Source organism: Plecotus auritus (assembly GCF_963455305.1).
Source record: "Plecotus auritus genome assembly, chromosome: 8".
NCBI classification, from domain to species: Eukaryota; Metazoa; Chordata; class Mammalia; order Chiroptera; family Vespertilionidae; genus Plecotus; species Plecotus auritus.
Window position 1 is genome coordinate 117,386,425 of NC_137782.1, and position 22,384 is coordinate 117,408,808.

The window sequence follows — 22,384 nt, forward strand, 5'->3', positions numbered from 1 at the left end:
ATAAAGTAGGAGGGATCTCAATACCAGATTTCAAGCTGTATTACAAAGCCACTGTCCTCAAAACAGCCTGGTACTGGCACAAGAACAGACATATAGATCAATGGAACAGAATAGAGAATCCAGATATCGACCCAAACCAATATGCGCAATTAATATTTGACAAAGGAGGCATGAGCATACAATGGAGTCAAGACAGTCTCTTCAATAAATGGTGTTGGGAAAATTAGACAGATACATGCAAAAAAATGAAACTAGATCACCAACTTACACCATACACAAAAATAAACTCAAAATGGATACAGGACTTAAATATAAGACGGGAAACCATAAAAATACTAGAGGAATCCTCAGGCAGCAAAATCTCAGACATATGCCAAAAGAACTTTTTCAGTGATACTGCCCCTAGGGCAATGGAAGCCAAAGAGAAAATAAACAAATGGGACTACATCAAAATAAAAAGCTTTTGCACAGCAAAAGAAACCATCAACAAAACAACAAGAAACCCCACTGTATGGGAGAACATATTTGCAAATGGTATCACTGATAAAGGTTTAATTTCGAACATCTACAGGCAGCTTATACAACTTAATAAAAGGAAGATAAATGATCCAATAAAAAAATGGGCAACGGACCTAAATAGAATCTTTTCGAAAGAAGACAGAAGAAAGGCCAAGAGACACATGAAAACATGCTCAAAGTCACTTATTATCCAAGAGATGCAAATCAAAATGACAATGCGATACCATCTCACACCTGTCAGAATGGCTATCATCAACAAATCAACAAACGACAAGTGTTGGCGAGGATGCGGAGAAAAAGGAACCCTCGTGCACTGCTGGTGGGAATGCAGACTGGTGCAGCCACTGTGGAGAACAGTATGGAGTTTCCTCAAAAAACTGAAAATGGAACTCCCATTTGACCCAGTAATCCCACTCCTAGGAATATATCCTAAGAAACCAGAAACACCAATCAGAAAGGATATATGCACCCCTATGTTCATAGCAGCACAATTTGCAATAGCTAAGATTTGGAAACAGCCTAGGTGCCCGTCAGCAGATGACTGGATCAGAAAACTATGGTACATCTACACAATGGAATACTATGCTGCCATAAAAAGAAGGAATTACTACCATTTGTAGACACCTGGATGGAATTAGAGAACATTATGCTAAGAGAAATAAGCCAGTCAATGAAAGAAAAATACCACATGATCTCACTCATTTAGGGATAATGAAAAACATTATAAACTGATGAACCAAAAGATAGTTACAGAGGCAGTAAAGCATCAAACAGAGTGTCTAATTACAGCGGTAAGGTTAGGGAGAGGTGGGGGAAATAAGAGATCAACTGAAGGACTTGTATGCATGCATATAAGAGTAACCAACGGATGCAAAACATTGGGGGGTGAGGGCAGGTATGGGAGTTGGGGGGGCAATGGTAAGATATGTACACATATAATACCTTAATAAAAAATTTGGAAAAAAAATCTGACAAAAGAACAAAACTTTTATACTGAAGATTACAAAACACTGTTGAAAGAAATTAAATAAGATATAAATTGGGAGAGTGGGGGGGAATCCCATCTCCATGGACCAGAAGACTTAAGATGGCAGTGTTTCCAAAATTGAACTATAAATTCAATGCACTCCCATTCAGAATTCCAGAAAACTTATTTGTCTAAATTGATAATATTCATATGGAATTTCAGAGGACCCAGAATAGCCAAAATAATCTTGAAAAAGAATAGGGGGACTCATGTTTCTTGATTTCAAAACAGCAGTATAAAGCAAGTGTAATTAAGTCAGTGTGATACTGGCAGAAGGACAGATGTAGATCAGTGGAATAAAATTGACAGTCCAGAAATAAACCTCTAAATCTATGGTCAATTCATTTTTCAACAAGGGTACCAAGAGCATTCAATGGGGAAACAATTGTTTCCTCAACAAATGTTGCTGGGGAAACTGGATAGCCATCTACAAAAGAATGAAGTGGGACTCTTACTTCACAATATATGTAAAAATTAACTTAAAATGGATCAAAGCTATAAAATTATCAGAAGAAAACGGATAAATCTGCAGAAACTTGGATTTGGCAAAGCAATTTTAGATATGATATAAAAACCATAAGCTATGAAAAAATAATTAGACTTCATCAAAACTAAAAACCTTTGTGCTTCAAAGGATAGTATCAACAAAGTGAAAGTTGCCAGGTCCAAGATGGAAGCATAGGTAAACACAGTACTCGCATCCCCCACAACCACATCAAAATTACAACTAAACCACAGGACAACTATCATTCAGAACCGCCTGAAATCTGGCTGAATGGAAATTCTACAACTAGAGAAATAAGCCACTCTGAGACTGGGGTGTCTCCTGCACAGCAGCTCTTCCACTGTCGTCACAGCCGGCCTGCACAGCCAATTGGCCTGGGGGGTCAATCCCTCCCAGTGACACCGATAGCAATCAAGGGTCACCTACAACAGGACAGTGTGCACAGCCCACACAGGGGTACAACTAGAGTGCCCAGCTCAGGTGACTGGGGATGCTGAGCCACTGAGCCCTATAGGATACTACACAACACAACTCTACCAATTCCAGGAGACATAGCAGATCTACCTAATACATAGACACAAACACAGGAAAGTAGCCAAATGCAGAGACAAAGAAACATCGCAAATGAACGAACAGAAGAAATTGCCAGAAAAAGAACTAAATGAAATGGAAGCAAGCAAACTACCAGATTCAGAGTTCAAAACAATGGTTATAAGGATGCTTAAGGAACTTAATGAGTACTTTGAGGAACTTAGTGAGAACTTCAAAGAACTTATTGAGAACAACAACCACATAAAAAAGGGCCTGTCAGAAATGAAGGATACACCAACTTAAGTAATGAATAATTTACTGGGATTCAACAGTAGAGTTAGAAGACACTGAGAATCAAATCAGTATTTTGGAATATGAAGAAGCAAAAAACACCCTATCAGAAGAGAAAGAAAAAAGAATCCAAAATTATGAAGATATCATAAGGAGCCTCTGGGACAACTTTAAGTGTACCAACATTCACATCATGGGGGTGCTAAAAGGGAGCAAAAAATTGAAAATCTATTTAAAAATAATGCCCCAAAATTTTCCTTACCTGGTGAAAGAAATAGACATACAAGTCCAAGAAGTGCAGAGAATCCCAAACAAGATGAACCCAAGGCCCAAATAAAGACACATCATAATTAAAATGTCTGCCCTAGCTGGTTTGGCTCAGTGGATAGAGTGTTGGCCTGCGGACTGAAGGGTTCTGGTTTCGATTCCAGTCAAGGGCACATGTACAAGTTGTGGGCTTAATCCCCAGTGGGGGGGGCGTGCAGGAGGCAGCTGATCAATGATTCTCTCTCATCATTGATGTTTCTATATCTCTCTCCTCCCTTCCTCTCTGAAATCAATAAAAATATTTTCAAAAAAAAAAAAAAAAGCCAAAGGTTAAAGACAAAGAGAGAATCTTAAAAGCATCAAGAGAAAAGCAGTTAATTACCTCCAAGAGTACTCCCATATGACTGTCAGCTATTTCTCAACAGAAACTTCTCAGGCCAGAAGGGAGTGGCAAGAAATATTCAAAGTGATGAAAAGCAAGGACCTACAACCAAGATTACTCTTCCCAGCAAAGCTATCATTTAGAATTGAAGGTCAAATAAAGAGCTTCACAGACAAGAAAAAAACTAAAGGAGTTAATCACCACCAAGCCAGTATTACATAAAATGTTAAAGGGTCTTCAATAAGAAGAAGAACAAAAACATATAAAAAATATGAACAATAAAATGTCAATAAATACATATCTATCAATAATTGAACCTAACAATCAAAATAAATGAACAAGAAATCTAATGAACAAAATAAACTGATGAATAAAGTAGAACCAGAGGCATGAAACATGGAACAGACTGATGATTCTCAGAGGGAAAGGGCAGGGGACAGGAAGAGATTAACCAAAGAATTTATATGCATACATGCATTACCCATGGACACAGACAATAGGATGGTAAAGGCCTGGGGTGGGGTGGGATCCGGTGGAGAGGGATAATGGGGGAGGAGGGATGATAGGGGGTCACATTTGTAATACTCTCAACAATAAAGATTTTTTTAAAAAAGAAATAAATTTTTAAAAAGAAAATAAGAAAAAGAAAGTGAAAAAAACCCATAGATATCCATTTTCACCATTGTTATTCAACGTAGAACTGGAAGTCCTAACCACAGGAATCAGACAAGAAGAAATAAAAGGCATCCAAGTTGGAGAGGAACAAGTAAAATTGTCATTGAGATATGTTGATGACATGATAGTGTATATAGAGAACCCTAAAGATTACACCAAAAAACTACAAGAACTGATACGTGAATTTAGGAAAGTAGCAGGTTACAAAATTAATATACAGAAATCAGTTGCATTTTTATACACCAATAATGAATTATCAGAAAGGGAAACTAAGAGAACAATCCCATTCACATTTGCTTCCAAAAAATAAAATACTTAGGAATAAATTTAACCAAGGATGTAAAAGACCTGTACTCAGAAAATCATAAGACACTGAAGAGCCCTGACTGGGTAGTTCAGCTGGTTAGAGCATCATCCCAATATGCCAAGGCTGTGGGTTCGATCTCCAGTCAGGGCATATACAAGAAGCAACTAATGAATGTATAAATAAGTGAGATAATGAATTGATGTTTTAGTTCGTTCGTTCGTTCCTTCCTTCCTTCCTTCCTTCCTTCCTTCCTTTCTTCCTTCCTTCCTTCCTTCTTTCATTCTATCTATCTATCCTCTCTCTCTCTCAAAATTAAAAAAAAACACAAAATTTTCAAAAAGACACTGAAGAAAGTAATTGAAGAAGATACAAATAAGTGGAAGCATATACAGTGTTCATGGAGAGGAAGAAATGCATTATTAAAATGTCCATACTACCCAAAGCAACTTACAGATTCAACGCAATTCCTATCAAAATACCAATGGTGTATTTCACAGAACAAATATTCTAAAAATGTATATGGAACAGCATAGTCACAGCAACTTTGAGAAAGAAGAACAAAGTTGGAGGAATCACACTACCTGGTATCAAAGTATACTATAAGGCCATAGTAATCAAAACAGCATGGTACTGGCAAAAAAAACAGACATATAGATCAATGGAACAGAATAGAGAGACCAGGAATAAATCCATGGTCAATTAATATTTGACAAAGGAGGCAAAAACATAAAATGGGATAAAAAGAGTCTATTCAATAAATCGTGTTGGGAAAATTGGACAGATACGTGAACAAAAATGAAATTAGACCACCTTCTTTCAGCATAAACAAGAATAAATTCAGGATTAAAGACTGTAATGTTAGACTTGAAACCATTAAAATCATAGAAGAAAACATAAACAGTAAAATCTAGAACATTTGTCGCAGCAATATTTTTTCTTATATACTAGTGTCCCAGTGCATGAAATTCGTGCAAATTAAAAGGGGAGTAATTAGAGGAAATAATTTAATATTGCTATTTGCCCTTTCTCTATAATAGAAGTGTCAGAGATGAAAGAAAATTAGTAAAATCTCTATGAAAACCTTCCTCCTGTCAGAGTGTGGGGCTCACCACGGGACCCAGAGTCAAGTCCCCGCCCACCCAGATGCACCTCAAAATCATGTGAGACTCAGACCTGGACCGTGCCCGCCCCCCCCCCCCCCCCATTGGGCTAGATCCAGACCCGGGCCATTCCCACCCTTGTCAAGCCCTGTGGGGCAGGGGGCGTAGCCTCAGGTCCTCTGGCCCAGCGCCAGGATGGGGGGCGTGGCCTGAGGTCCCCCAGACCAGACCAGGGCAGGGGGCATGGCCTGAGGTACCCTGTCAAGCCCCGCTGGGTGGGGGGCATGGCCTGAGGTCCCCTGTCAAGCCCCATGGGACGGGGGAGGGTGTAGCCTCAGGTTCCTGCTGATTGCTCATTAAGGCTCCTTATGGGAACTTGGCCTCAGCTGTGGGTGCATCCATCTTTGTGATGGAGTGATGGTCAATTAGCATATTCCCTCTTTATTATATAGGATGGCCTCAGGCAAGGGAAGCAAAAGAAAAAAATGAGCAAATGGAACTACATCAAACTAGAAAGTTTTTGCACAGCAAAGGAAACCTTAAAAAAAAATGAAAAGAACCCACTGAATGGGATAACATAATTGCCAATTATATATCTGATAAGGGGTTAATATCCAAAATTTATAAAGACTGATAAAATTTAATACCAAAAACACAAAAAACAATCCAATCAGAAAATGGGCAAAGGACCTCGATAGAGACTTCTCCAAAGAGGACATACATATAATCAATAGATATATGAAAAGATGCTCAATGTCACTAATCATCAGAGAAATTCAAATTAAAACCACAATGAGATATCACCTCACACCTGTCAGAATGGCTATTATCAATAAACCAACAAACAACAAATGTTGGTGAGGATATGGAGAAAAGGGAACCCTCGTGCACTGTTGGTGGGAATGCAGACTGGTGCAATCAATGTGGAAAGTAGTATGGAGTTACCTCAAAAAATTAAAAATGGAACTGCCTTTTGACCCAGTGATTCCACTTCTAGGAATATATCCAAAGAAACCTGAAACACTAATTCAAAAGAATATATGCATCCCTATGTTCATGGCAGTGTTATTTGCAATAGCCAAGATTTGGAAGCAGCCTAAGTGTTCATCAGTAGATGAGAATATAAAAAAAAGCTGTGGTATTCCATTTTCACGGTGGAATACTACTCAACCGTAAAAAGGAAATCTTACTCTTTGTGTCATCAGGATGGACCTAGACAGCATTTTTTTTTAAGATTTTATAGAGAGAAGGAGGAGAGGGAGGGAGGGAGGGAGGGAAGGAGAGAGAGAGAGAGAGAGAGAGAGAGAGAGAGAGAGAGAGCGAGAGAGAGAGAGAGAGAGAGAGAGAGAGACATCAACGTGAGAGGGAAACATGATCGGCTGACTCCTGCAAGCCCCCTACCAGGGATCAAGCCACAAACACAGGCATGTGCCCTGACTGAGAATCGAACCAGCAACCTTTATGTGCATAGAACAACTCCCAAACAACTGAGCCACACCAGCCAGGACATGGAGAGCATTATTCTAAGTGAAATAAGCCAGTTAGAGAAAAGTACCAGACGATTTCACTCACATGTGGAATCAAGTGAAAAAAACTAACAAAAAATATAGAAACAGATTCACAGATAGAGGACAGACTGACAGCTGTCAGAGGAGAGGGGGTTGGGGGCTGGGTGAAAAAGGTGAAGCCATTAAGCAAAGAAAAAAAACAAAACCTCAGACACAGACAACAGTATGGTGATTACCAGAGGGAAAGGGAGGTGGGGGAGGTAGAAAAGTGTAAAAGGGGGATACATTGTGATGGAAGGAGACTTGACTTGGGGTGGTGAACCCCAGTACAATACAATATACAGATGTTGTATTATAGAATTGTACACCTGAAACATAGTTTTATTAATCAATGTCATCCCAATAAATTCAATAAAAAAGAAAAGTCAACCCACAGATGGGAGAAAATATTTTCAAATCATATATCTAGACTATATAAATAATTCATTTGCTAAGCCATCATTGGAGAAACTAAGCATAATAAATATCAAGTAGATTTTTTGTAAAAAAAAATAATAGTAAAAATTTTAAAGTAAAGAACTCCATTAACTCAATAATAAAAAGACAAATAACTCAACCAAAAAAACAACAAAGGACCTAAGTAGACATTTTCCCAAGGAAGATGTACAATTAGTCAATAAGCAGATGAAAAGTTGCTCTACATCAGCAATTTCAACTGGTGTGCCCCAAGAATTTTTAAAACATGCAATACCTGACTATTTGGTTGGGACACCCACCTCTTTTTACTTAGACTGTAAAAAAAAATTTTAAAATGACAACAGCCAACACAATAGCTGTCTGGTGTGAATGCCCTGTCCTGAACCATAAATATGTAGATCATATAATAGAGTTGCATCTTATTAGTCATGTCACATAATCAGGTTGCATCTGATCAGTTACTTCCTGGTACCAGAAATCCTTATGTATAAGTACTAGAGGTCCTGCACCCTCTCACAATCCAGGACCCCTCAGGGGATGTTGGAAAGCTGGTTTCAGCCTCATCCCCCGCAGGCCAGGCCGAGGGACCCCATCAGTGCACGAATCCATGCACTGGGCCTCTAGTATGCATATAAGATATTTGGTTAATCTCTTCCTGCCCTTCTCCCTCCCGCTTCCCTCTGAGAATCATCAGTCTGTTCTATGTTTCCATGTCTGTGCATTTAGCGTCTGCCCCTTGGTGGTCAGTGCACATCATAGCTACTGGTTGAACAGTCAAATGGTTGCTTAGGCTTTTATATACCAGATAGGCACCTGATTTTTTAAAAAGTCACTTTGGAGCAAAAAGGGTAGATAATTACCAGTAGTATGTCCTCTACCACTTTTTGGCCATTTGTATGTCCTCTTTGGAGACATGTCTATCGAGGTCTTTTGCCTATTTTCTAACTGAATTGGTATTTTTTGTAAATCAATCAAAATTATAGCTATTTTTTTTTGGTCAAAATTATAGCCCACAGAATTTTAGTAATTAGTTTATGCATGCCATGAGATGAAAAAGGTTGAAAATCTCTGCTCTACATCATTAGTCATCAGTGAAATGCAAATCACAGCCACATTATAACTCCATGCCCACTAAAATGGCTATAACAATAATATTCATTTTTATTTATTATGAAAAAGGAAAAAAAACTAGTGTTGATAAGGAAGTGGATAACTTGGATTCCTTATAATATACTGGCATGAAATTAAAATGGCATAGCCACTTTGGAAAGTAGTTTGTCAGTTCATCAAACGATTAAAGAATTACCATTAGTAATTCCACTCCTAGGTATATACTTGAGAGAAATGAAAACATGTATTTACATACATGCTCCTTGCAGCATTATTCATAATAGCCACAAATTAGAAACAACCCAATTGTCCATCAACTGAAAAATAAATAAATAAAATATGGTATATCCATACAATGGAATATTATTCAACATAAAAAGGAATGAAGCACTGATACATGCTACAATATGAAATGAGCCCTTAAAATGTTATACTAAGTGAAATAAGGCAGTCACAAAAAGCCACATATTGTATGATTCTATTTTTACAAAAAGTCCAGAATAGGCAAATCCATATAGATGAGAAAGGAAATCAGTTGTTGTCAGGTGTTGAGGTAACGAAGAGATGGGGGATGACTGCTGATGGGTATGGGTTTTTTGGTTGTTTTTTTTTTTGTGTGTGTGTGGTTATGAAATGTTCGGCAATGACTGGTGATGGTTGCACAATTTTGTGAATATACTGGAAAACACTATGGTAGTATACCCTGTAAGGTGATTGATTTTATGGTCTGTGAATTATATCTCCATTTCAAAATGATATTCAGAGTAACATCACAGAAAAAGGAGTATCTATAAGATAGAACTCACAATCCCTAGATAACAACCCAAAACAACTAAGCATACCAGAAAACCAGAAAAAATGATCCAAACTCAGAAGACAATCAGTGGCTACTGACCAGAGAGTGTAACAGATGGTGAATTATCAGTCAAGGATTTTAAAACAGCAATTATGTCTGTGCTCAAGGATCTAACAGAAAAAAAAAAAGAGTCTGTAATAAATAGGAAATCTCAAAGAAGCCCCACCCAGTATATTTCTCTGGCATCTCATTAGCCAGAGCAGGTCACACAGCCAACAGGGTCTGAATTAAGGGAGTCTAAATTGCAAGGAAGTCTGAAGAGTTTGGGGGGCATTTAAAAAGTAAATATTTTTTATTATTGATAGTATTACAGATATCTCCTGTCTAGTCCCTTTTATCCCCCCTCCCAGCCCCTATCCACCCCCCCTCCCAGGTCTTCACTACCCTATTGCCTGTGTCCATGGGCTATGCATATAATTTCTTTGGTTTATCTCTTCTGGTCCCCCAAAACCCCATACCGAAGTATGTCAGTCTCTTCCATGCCTTCATGCTTTGGGTCTTATTTTGTTGGTTAATTCATTTTGTTCATTAGATTCCACAAATAAGTGAGATCATGTGATATTTGTCTTTCTCAGATTGGGTATTTCACTTAGCATAGTGCTTTCTAGGTCCTTCCATGCTGTCCCAAAGGGTAAGAGATCCCTCTTTTTTATAGCTGCATAGTATTCCATTGTGTAAATGTCCCACAGCTTTTTTATCCATTCATCTACTGATAGGCACTTGGACTGTTTCCAAATCTTAGCTATTGTAAATAACACTGCTATGAACATAGTGATGCATATATTCTTTCTGCTTGATGTTTTGGGGTTTTTAGGATATATTCCCAGAATTGGGATTGCTGGGTCAAATGAAAGTTCCATTTTTAATTTTTTGAGGAAACTTGCCGGTGGTCTTGATCCAGCATCTAGAAGGGTTCAGGAATCTGGAGAAGCACTGTGTGTAAATTATTAAAGAGTCCAGAGACGAAACATAATTTTGGAAGGCATTTAGGGGGCCAGAGGAGCTTGGCTGAAGAAACCAAGTTCTCCCTTGTCTCAGGACCCCTTGATTTTTATTAACACAAATTGTTCTAAGGCAAGGTAGATATACACTTCAAAGGCCAGGGTTTGGTCTAGCAGTGGTTCTCAACCTTTCTAATGCCGCAACCCTTTGATACAGTTCCTCATGTTGTGGTTACCCCCAACCATAAAATTATTTTCGTTGCTACTTCATAACTGTAATTTTGCTACTGTTATGAATCGTAATGTAAATATCTGTGTTTTCCGATGGTCTTAGGCTCTACAGCAGCGGTTCTCAACCTGTGGGTCGCGACCCACAGGTTGAGAACCGCTAGCAGGGTCGCCTAAGACCATCGGAAAACACAGATATTTACATTACGATTCATAACAGTAGCAAAATTACAGTTATGAAGTAGCAACGAAAATAATTTTATGGTTGGGGGTCACCACAACATGAGGAACTGTATCAAAGGGTCCCGGCATTAGAAAGGTTGAGAACCACTGGTCTACAGAGTCCATTGTCAGATTGGTGAAACTGCCTAAGGCTGTTCAGGTGTTTGGCCAGTAGAAGGCAATAACATGTAGATTGAGATGCCCTTAGCTGTCTGGCAGTAAACAATCAATTTATGCATCCTTTTCAGGTTGGGGAAATGCCCTCAGCCATTTCCGGATGATTCAGCCCTGCTGACATGCTGGAATTGGCTTCCGGCAGAAACTCCATACTGTTTTCCATAGTGGCTGCACCAATCTACAGGGATAAGAGGAGGGGCATTTTTAACTGGTATATTACAGTCCTGAACAAAAATTGGATTGTGTTGGTAAGGGAGAAGACTGGATATTGGTTAGTCAATATCATCTCAGTGCCTTCCCCAGAGTGTGTGTGTGTACAAGCTTGATCAAATGTGCGTTCTACCTCATTTCCTTTTAGAGGCACAATTCTAGAGGCAAAACATATTTTCTGATGCTCACTTTATCAGTCAAAAGCCAAGAGACAGGCTTGCTGAAGTGAGGATAATTTGAAGAGGACCTTCAAAACCATATCACTGGTAGAAGTACCGACCAGGAGGGCCTTATCCCAGGGCTCCTAATGCAGGTGCTGTTACTATGCTGAGGCCGGAATCCCCCAGGAGAGAGACTGTGGAGAACAGGTCTCCTTGAAAAGGGTAAGCACCTTCCATCAAGGGACACAGCCAGCTTGACTCAACCTCATGGCATCACTCTCGTCCAACTGTGCTCTCACTGGTCACACCCAACCAGAGAGGCATGATCACCTGATGCTGTCCCTACAGGCTGGCCACCGGGACAGACAGCGGGTGGGGAAAGGTGCAGAGTGCATCTGAGGGCTACATAGAGTCGCCTGGCGAAGCCGTCTGTTTTGAACACTATTGAAGATGAAATGCTGGACCCAGGAATTAATTTCGACAGTGCCTTGGAGGTTACTGTAATTGGGCCTAACCCAAATACTTGCAATCTCAGTTTACAGTAACAAGGTCCCCTGGAAAGTTTCTTCTGAGGCTAATGTGGATACATCTGCCTTAGAAACTATGGGCCAAGGGCCAGGGAGCACAGGAGCAGGTCCTTGTGTTTGGTGCATCGGACAGCACACTCCCCAGCATCGCATATCCAAGCGTAAATCCTGTCTTTCCCAACTGCCACCTGATGTTTGGAGTTTCGGCAACTTACTGAAGCAGCCTAAGCCTCAGTTTCCCAATCTGCAAAGTGGAGATCACAGTGGGACCCATTTTGCTGGATTGTTGCAAAGTGCTTAACAGAGGGCCTCATCTACAGTGGGTGCTTGAGATACTGGTTTCTTTCTTATGTTGTCCCCGAATGAAGGACACTCAGAGTCGTTTAGACAATCCGCCCCCCTCCCTTAAGTAAGCACCAACTATATGCCAGGCACTGTGTGAGACGCTTTATATTCATTATTTGAACCGTCATAATAACTCTTCAGATAAATACTGTTCCCATTCTATGGACGAAGAAACAGGCCTGCGAAGGTTAGGAGCGTTGCAGGCCCACTCAGGCAGCATGGAGGGTGAGGTTTGACGTGCGTGTGTCTGATTTCTCGGGCTGTGTGTCCTTCACTGCACCCACCCCTCGGTCCCTTCCAGAGGCATCTGGAATGGCATTAGTGGATTTGCAACATTTTCCTCCTTTTGGCAGGTGGTAACAGGGTTTGGTCTTTAATCATAGCACAAGTAAATCTGTTTTTCCACAGATTTTCATTTTATTAAATTGGAGACTGTTTTCTAGGGGGAAATGTCTCTCCTCGCTGTCATGACATCATACATGGGCAGACAGTCGCTTCAAAGTTCAACACAGGACTCATAGTTTTGTTGGCTCCGGCTCTAGATGTGACAGGATAATGTAGTGCCTGGCCCAGGGCTGTGCCTGCCTTACATTTCCTAAGTGTTTGTGTAATGAAGGGACCTCAGACTGCTCACATACTGCCCTGTTATCCTGGGTCACACTCGCACATGGGTCTCTGTTCCTGTGACCCTTGTAGTGGCCAGTGGGGGCTGGTGTCTTTCAGAAGCACAGATGAATGTGGGGTGAAGGAGCTAAAGGCAGAGAAGCAGCCTCAAATGAGCTGGCAGGCAGGGTTCAGCCACAGGTGAGTGGATAAGAAGCCCATGAAACCCAGAGAGTGAGCCGGGTGGTGTGGGGCCCCTCACAGGACCAGAAGGCCCTGCAGGACAGGCTGTTCCACCTGGTGCTGCTTCCGGTCAGGTCCTAGACTTCCCAGCAAACCCTCCTGTCTTGCTTTGCATTCCCACATGACACAAGGAACACGCTATCAAAGAGAGCACCGAGCTCAGGAGATGGCAACTGATTTTGCCTCAAATCTTTAAAAATATTTCCTTTAGATGTGTAAACCCCCATCCACCAATCCACCAACACTCAAGAATATTCCCTTGAAAACTAACTATAGAGGAAACAGAAGTGTGGACAAAAAAGTGGCCACATACGAAAGTTTACAAGCTCAGGGCAGGCCTGTATGGCGGACCTTACACACTCAGAGACCAAAGAAACCACATAGAATGGTCTGAACATAAAAATCCGTAACTAGAAAGGAGTCACGTCCTAGGCCTGTAGCTTCCTTGACAAAGGAAAGTCCTTTAAGCAAGCCTGTCTATTATCTCTTTGCATCTAATATATTGTAGCTATGAAATGTCAGAGTCATCTTCAGACCCCCCTGGGCACACCCAGTGCACCAGAGCACGAGACCACAGAATCCCTCATTGTTATCTTGTTCCCTGAATACCTTGTGCTGTGACTTTTAACTATCCTGTACCTACCAATGTCAAAGAAGTGTCTCTCCATTTTATTTTTTTATCTAATCCCAGAGGTTTCCCCACTTTGCTTTCCCTCACCCCCTTAATCAACCACTAATGGATTTCATGTAACCCTCCTTACATATCCTCTTTTGATTTTTATGTCTAAAATTAGAGGCCCAAATGCATGAAAATTCGTGCAAGAGTAGGCTTTCCTTCCCCTGGCTGCCGGCACTGGCTTTCCTCCAGCAGCTGAGACCCCAGGTTGGCTTCCCCCTGGCTCTGGCTTTGTCAGGAAGGACATCTGGTCTAATTAGCATATTACCCTTTTATTATTATAGAAGATAGCTGTAAACTTGCCATTTACTGGAGCATCTTTTCAATCTGTTGTGATGTTGCTCTCTGGCAACTGTCGTTAGTTTGGCTCAAATAAATTCTTATAAGACATTTTCCTAGGCTGGATGTTCTTTTGTAGACAGAAGCAACAAGAGAGCCGAAGGGACCATTATATTAAGGTAAAGGTTAATTTTGGGAGCCCTGAATGCAGGGCACTTGGCTTATTGCCTTGGTCTCTGCTTTCAGACAAACTTGACTGGGTCTGGCTGACTCCATCACTGAAAATCGAGAGAAGTGAGGACAGAGAACCAAGCCCCTGGGACCCAGACTCTGGCCTTCTTTGTTCTTCTCTTGCTCTCCCTGTGGGTTCATCAGGCTGGAAGAGACCTCGATCCCCAACTTGGAGGATGAAGAAAGTGAATGGAGTGTGGTTGAGTGACTTGTCCCAGAGGCAAACTCCTGTCAGGGCTCCTCCCAGAGCCCCGTGTGCAGAGGACAGGCTGCCTTGGGCCTCGTCCCACCTTTCACTTAAATGCACGAGCACAGGACTTCAGGAGTTTTGTGGGCAGGAGCCGAGGTTTTGGGGACTTTGGGAGCGTGGTTGTTTGTTGGTATTTTTTCCTGCTGACTAATTTCCATTTGCTATCCTTGTCCTATGGCCGCCTTCGTTTAGGGCTCTGGCATCTGGTCTGGATCAGCCTCCTGGGGCCCCTCCTGGGGGGGGGGGGGGGTTGCAGCGTAAACACAGGTGGGCTAGAATGCAAAATGAACACGACCACACTGGCCAGAACGAACCTTTCACTAGTGGGCGAAGGGTACAGAGAGAAAGGGGGACACTGGCGTGGACATAGACAGCAAACACATGACAGGCTGAGCAGTAAGCCAGTCTCCACAGGCTGCCTGGCCCCTTCCACCCGGACAAGGGAGCCGCAATGCTGCCCAGGTGTCTCTTCAAGATGTCTCACCAGGGATGCCACGTGCACTTACGCAGGCCGCTCCACTTCCTCTGGCAGGAAGGTGGCCAGAGAGGCACCGTGGGGTTTTCTGGGTAGTGAACGCTCAGGTGGCCGCTGCCCTCTGCCCCACGCTTCCCAGGGGACTCCCAAACCCCTGCTGCCTTCCAAGGAAAACACTCCTGCTCGGAGGCGCAGCTTGCTGAGCTCCGAGTGGGCTCTGCTACGTGAGGCGCAGAAAAGGACTCGATGTGGGGCTTGGCACACATGGTGTGCACCGTGCCATCTGCAGCGTTGCCTCTGAAAACATTTTCCAGTGAGAACTTAGATAATGTTTTCCAGGAGTGCGGGGAGGCCATCTGCTCCCTCCTAAGACCACGGGTGCAAAGGACCTCACACCGCTCACTTCGGCCCTGCCCAGCGCTGTTTCCCCACCGTTTGCAGCAAAGCGTCCAGTGTCCCCACAACTCGCCTCCATTTTAGACTGTGTCCCCTTCCGTCTGGGTCACGGGGGACAGTAGATTCCTAATCCCCGTGCACGGAGTCCCTGAACCCCAACAGTAGAAGGACTCTAGTCCGCGGATGGAGACCGTGGTCGGCCTCCTGTCGAGTTTCTGTAGCCCATCTCCTCGCCACACTGCGGCTGAGGACGGTGTTCGTGCGTGGGTGTGGAGTGGACAGAACTGGGCGGGAATAGCACTGTGCGTGAAGTCGGAGTGGGGGGGTCGTCAGCTGCAGTCTCCCCGCCGGGAAGGGGCCGGTCATGAGGCCTCGCGCGGGTGCGCGCCCGGCCTGGACTCGTGCTGCTGCTCCGTGTGGACCCCGCCGCCTTCCCCCGGGGCCCTGCACGCTCCCCACCGTCCAGGTCCTGGCGTCGCGCCGCCTGCGGCTCGGGCTGGGCGCGCTCCAGGCGCATTCCTGGCCGGGCGGCCCCTCCTCCTTCCCTGCCTGGGGGCCGGCGCCTCCCTCCCGCGCCCCCACCGCTGGACCACGGGCGTTGGTGGCCGCAGGCGCCCCAGGAGGCGCGCACCGGCTTAACTGCGCTCCCCTCCGCTCCCCTCCCAGGCGGGCGGCCGCGCTTACACCGCCCGGACCCTGTGGGCTGGACGCACTGGGCATTGGCTGGATACCCTCAGCACCGGCGGGACACACTCGGCAGCCTGCGGACAGCGTCGTTCCCTCCCAGGCAGAGAGGTCCCCGCCGGCGAGATGCGACTCCCCGGCCCCCGCGCGCTCCTCCTCCTGCTGCTGCTCGGCGCCGGCTCTGCGCAGCTCGGCGCCCAGGTCAGTGTCCCCCGCTTCCTGGCCGGTGCGCGGACCTGGGCCACCTCCCCCGGAGGCGCGGGCGAAGGGCTCGGAGCGACCTGGGGCTGGGCTGCTTTTCAGGGACAGGCGCCAGACCCACCCGTCCTCCCGCTGGTCACCGCACAGTCCATCGCCCCGGCGGCCGGCCGTGGGGGTTCTGCTGGGGTCGGGTTGGGGGAAGGTCTCCCTGGGTTATGGAACGGTGTTCTCTACTGGGTCCCCAGGAGCAGTGCCGGGTACCAGCTGGGTCAGAGTCCCCGCCCTCCCACTTCCCATCTCCGCGCAGTTCCCTTGCTCCCATTGCCGCGGACTTTCCCACGCGCGCGCGGGCTCCTGGTTCGCTTTCCCTCCTTCCGTTTGTGTGCAGTGGCGTCTCACTGGGTTTATTGATTGGACCAGACTCACTTTTATATAAAGCAGTAATATTAAGATAAGAATGCACACAATGGTGAGGAAAATTAAGGTAAGAATGCACACAATGCAATAAGCAGCAGATGTATCATAGAAGTGTACACCTGAAACGCATATAATGTTAACCAGGTCACCCCAATAAATTTAATTTTTAAAAAAGCCCCTTCTTGTCAGCACATCTGGCCAGATAAAAATGCATCTTCCGGCCCTAGCTGGTATGGTTCAGTGGATAGAGCGTCGGCCTGCAGACTGAAGGGTCCTGGGTTCGATGCGCTCGATCCCCAGTGCAGGAGGCAGCCGATGGATGATTCTCATCATGGATGTTTCTATTTCTCTCTTTCTCTTTGAAATCAATAAAAACATATATATTTTTAAAATGCATCTTCCAAAGGTGAACCTGGAAGTGCTGAATTCACAGCCAGCACTACCAGGTGAGCTCTGGGGTCAGAGCAGCTCACTCTGTGAGGCGCAGATGTGACCCAACAATACCGCCCACAGCAATAACAGTGACGGGGAAGGAAAGCCTGCACATGCCTACTGCACCCAATGACGTTTAGAATGACTCATTGTGATAGGTTTCATGTTTATTGTCCATCTTTCCCACTACAGGGGCAGGGACCAGCTCCCCATAGGAGCTCAGTGGAATGAATGGAGCGTGGGCATGCTGGTGGTGGTCTGAGCAAGACCCGGCTGGGCAGCTTCTGGCTGCACATGAGGTCACCTGGGATCTTCTAGAAATCCTGATGCCTGCCTCACCCAGAGATTCTGACTCAGTTGGTCTGGGTTGAGACTTAGGCATCATATTAAAAAAATTGTCCCTAGTAATTTTAATCAAGCAGGTGCCTGAAACCCAGGGAACCCCAGCTTTCAGCGTTAAAAGCTGTGGACTAGGAAGGGGTTGAAAGCAGAAAAATTTGAGTGGACAGAGGGTTGGACTCATGAGGACCTGAAGTGACTTGTGTGACCGGAGTTCACCTGATCCAAACACAGGATGAGCCATGGGCCAGACCTGTTGGCTGGTGGAGACTCAGCAAGTGTTTGGAGAATGACTTGTATCTGTGGGACCATCTCCCGCCACAGAAGAGACAGGCGGGGTGCACAGAACCCAAGGTCCCCGAGGGACAGGCACGGGAGCTCCTGGCAGCAGCCCACAGGCGTCTGGGGTGCCTGATCCCCGTGTGTGCTCACTTTGTTGTATTAGGTGTCTGTATGTGTGTAGGTGTCTGTGACTGTGTGTGCATGCCTCTGTGTCTGTGAAGGCTTGGTTGTATGTGTGATAGTGCGTGTGTGCGTGCATGCGCATGTCTGTGCTGTGCCTCCGTGTATGTGTGCGTGCATGTGTGTTACGGGGTGGCGGGGAGCTGCTTCTGCAAGGGTCTGCAGGAGGACCTCGCAGGGATGGACAGTCTCATTTGCTCTTCTGTGGATCTCCATGGCTTTCCTCTCGTGTCCTTCTTGTCAGCACATCTGTCCTGAGCCACTTTGCAGGTGACCTGCTGAGGAGAGCAGGTGGTCCTGGGGAAGGAGGGAGGTTGAGCAGTGTGGGGATCCCATGAGTGGGGGGCCCTTTCTTAAAACTGCTGTCCACTCTGAAAGGGAGAACATTGAACAATGTCCTGAGCTGGGCACGCGGGGGTTCAGGGTCTCAGCGTGCTCCTTGCCTGAGGGTTTCAGGGGTCCTCAGACTTTTTAAACAGGGGGCCAGTTCACTGTCCCTCAGACCGTTGGAGGGCTGGACTATAGTTTAAAAAAAATACTATGAACGAATTCCTATGCGCACTGTGGGCCCGGGAAGAGTTGACTGCTAACCAGGACACAGGCAGCGGCACCCGGCGGGCCGGATAAATGTCCTCGGCGGGCCACATGTGGCCCGCGGGCCGTAGTTTGAGGATGCCTGGTATGTGTTCAGAAGGCTTGCCCCTCCCCAGAACCTCTCTTTGTGATCCGATGTCACGGGCTGCAAATTCCTCCATTTGAAATGCTGCCTTTTATAGCTCAAGGGAAATGTGTTTGGTGCACATGTCCACAGTTTTGACCGCAGAACTATACTCTGTGCATGGTAACTACCACCACAGACAGGACACAGGACAGTGCCCCCAAACCGACCTGCTTTTCATCCTACAGTTTGTCTTCCCCACAGTGTCACATAAATGGAATCAAAGAGCACACAGCCATTTGTCTGGCTTCTCCCATTTAACACAAAGCAGTTACGATTCTTCCATGTTGTCCCGAGTACCCATGGTCCTTTTACTACTGCTGAGTAGTCTTCCACTGTGTGGACGCACACCGTTTTTCATGCTTTTTAAAATGTATTTTTATTGATTTCAGAGAAGGGAAGGGAGAGGGAGAGAGAGAAAAACAACGATGAGAATCATTGAACGTCTGCCTCCTGCACTCCCCACACTAGGGATGGAGCCCGCAACCCTGGCATGTGCCCTGACTAGGAATCAAACCCTGACCTCCTGGTTCATAGGTTGACACTCAACAGCTGAGCCACGCCGTCCAGGGCCAGTTTGTTGATCAATGTCCCCACTGAACAGAACGACACCCGTGGTGACAGTTCCCGTTTTTTGGGTGATTGTGAATAGGGCTGCTATGAACATTCCCACACGGCTCTTTGTGGGAATGTAAACGGTCATTTTTCTTGGGTAAACATCTAGGAGTGGGATTGTTGAGTCATATGGCAAGTGTGTGCATCCTCGCCAGCACCGAGTACTGGCTGGTTTGTTTGCTCCTGGGTCATTGGAATAGTGTATCTCCTTGAGGTTTGGATTCCCATTTCCCTAAGGACTAATTGCTTTGGGAAGCTTTTCCTGTGCTGTTTGTCAGATGAATAGTCGTTGGGTGAAGTGTCTGCTCAAGCCTTCTGCCCAATTTAAAAATGGGTTATTTCCTTATCAAGTTTTGAGTGTTCTCTGTGTGTTCTAAATACAAGTCCTTCTTCAGATCTGTGAGTTACAAGTATTTTCTCCCAGTAGTTTGTCTCAGTGTCTTTCCCAAAGCAAAGGTTTTACATTTTGATGAAGTCCAGTTGAACAATTTTTTATTTTTATGGATCGCGCTTTTGGTGTCAAGCTCTTAGGAACTCTTTGCAGAAGGCGCCAGAGCTCTTGAGACCCTGTCCTAGCACGGCCTGGGGGTTAGGTTCATCCAGGTCACAGTGTGGGGTGCCCCAGCTGTCTGTGCCTGCCCCGGGCTGTTGGGGCGGATGGACTGGGTGGGTGGGTGTGGGGCGCTGGTGTCTCAGGAGTGTAAGAGTAGAAAGGCAGGGGGATGGGCTGGTTTGCATGTAAAAGGTGTGCTGGGGCCAGGGAGGGTGTTCCCTTGTCCCAGAGCTCCAGCATTCGGCTGGCCTGAGTCCACAGGCCCCAGATGCCAGGACATCAGACACAGAAACCAGACAATGTGGTTAATACAGACCCAGTCCTGGGACTGGGACTTCGCTTCCACTGCATCCTGTTGGCCAGAGCAGGTCACAAGGCCAGCCCAGATGCGAGAGGTGGGAAAACAGATTTCCCTCTCTATGGGAAAAGCGGCTGTTTCTTTGCAGATGGTGTGGAAGTGGGCAGGAGGCCTGTAGCGATTGCTGCAAACCTTCCATCACGGGACCCAGAGATGCACCCCCACAGGCCCCTGTGCTTGGACGAAAGGGTGCAGTCAGGGTGAGGATGGGCAAAGGGAGGCCTTGCTGGCGGGGTGGCTTTCTCCAGCGCCTCCCCTTTCCCAGCACCTTTAGGAAAGGGCTCGAGCCCTGTCCCAGGCACCCTGACTGTAGAGAAGAGCGGAGGCCTCTCTACCCCCAGGGCAGCACCTGGCCCCAGGGCCTCAGGCAGTGGGTGTGGAGGGTGTGGACCCAGAGCAGCAGCTGTGGTTTCCTGGTCCGCCTGGGGTCTCTGAGTCAGGATCCAGTGCGCTCCCAGCCCCACTCGCCCTGGAGGATCCTGTGGACACCCCATACTGGATCCCAGGCCCACCAAGCCACCGGGATCTGGAAGGCTGCTCCCTGCACCACGTGGACACTGTCCCCGCTCCACACGCCTGCCCAGACCCACGTCCCGGCCGCTGCCCCAGGAGGAGTCTTCCTCTCCTGACTACTGACAGGCCTGACTGTGCTGGTCGCTCCCATGACCCACAGGGCAGCAGTGGGGCTGCTAGACTCCTGCGGATCTGTCCATGGGCTGTGCTGCCCTGGGGACACAGGGCAGACTCCCTGGGTGGTAGAACTTTCTAGATCCTTTCAGACCTTCTGCCAATATCTTCCATGCTTCTCAGAAACCACCTGGGACCTAAATGCAGGCCATTACACGCATTTTCACTAAAGAAGAAACAGCACCTGTCATCTGACGGGACCCAAGCTACCCATTTCAGCACATCCACCTGCACCTCAGGGAAGGGCTGGCTCATGTCCCTGTGCCTGGGACAGTGTACGCCTCTGGCAGACTGGCCTCCAGGACCTTCCCAGGGAGAGTAAGGCCCGAGGAACTCGTCCTGGGACTGGTGTCCCAGCGGGACTAAGATGTGACACTGTTCACAGCAAGGACTGAGGGGTGGGGCGGCCGGTGGAGCTCCAGGGCCTCCGCGTCCCCAAGTTGCCCTTTGTCCACTGTGGCCATCGGGTTGGCCACTGGCTCAGACCTTTCACTTTCCACTGGAGATGATGTTATCTCTGGGCCCGTACCAAAGGGGAGGGTGCACTGCAGCCCGGAGGACCCTCTCTCTGCTCACCCACCTGTGCAGGGGGGGCAGGGTCCGGGTCCGAGAGCATGATCGGTACCCGCTGTGCAGCTCAGGGAGCTGAAAGAATCAGACGGCTTCAGGCTGAGAGGAAGGAAAGGGAAGCGCCCAGACCTCCAAGGCAGGGTGTCTGTAGAATCCGAGGCAGCACAGAACCGCTTGAGGGGAATGACAGACACCAGGCAGTCATTTACACGGTAGCAAGCACACATCTTTCTTCACCTGAGACCTCAGGGCTCCTGCGATCCAGGCCTTTTCTCTGATTGCCTCATCAGAGATTTCAGCCTCCCGGAAGGAGCCCATAGTGAGATGACGCGCTCGTTCAACACCTGTGTCCTGAGATGGTCTCGCTGCCGGCCCGGTGCTGCTCTGGGCCTGGGCAGCAAGTGCAGAAGATGCCCAGTGCCCAGGCCTGTTTGCCCCCCTCTTCCTGCTGCGTGCCCTGGAGCAAGTTCCTGCCTCTTGTGACTCGGGGTCCTGCTCTGACCAGTGGGGATAATAGACACGCCCCTCTCACGGGGTCCTGCGAAGGAGGAAATGAATGTCAGAGAACGGGGTCTACAGTGAGCCTCGGTACGTGCCAGGGGAGAGAAGACAACAAGGCAGACCCAGGCCCTGCTGTCACATAGCACCAAGTGGGGAGAGAAAACATTAACCTGAGACGTATCAAAAGCAGACAACTGGAGTGGGGTGCTGTGTTGCGGGAGGCTGGGGTTCCTATTACTCAATAGGCAGGTCAGGACTCTCTGAGAGCGGGACTTCTAGTGGAAGTGGACATGGGAGCCTGGCTTTTGAGGACGGGGAGATTTTCTGG

The 22,384-nt window shown here is 46.4% G+C and overlaps 1 protein-coding gene across 2 annotated transcripts in view; it reads left to right on the forward strand.

The window, feature by feature from the left end:
* Positions 1–16,329: 16,329 nt before the first annotated feature.
* Positions 16,330–22,384, forward strand: part of FBLN7 (fibulin 7) — a gene marked incomplete at its 5' end in the record, with an annotated part of 30,759 nt that continues 24,704 nt past the window's right edge. For both annotated transcript variants that reach the window (XM_080684116.1, XM_080684117.1), the window contains one exon: positions 16,330–16,404. In XM_080684116.1, the coding sequence (XP_080540242.1) occupies positions 16,330–16,404 (75 nt within the window). The remainder of the gene's footprint in view (positions 16,405–22,384) is intronic.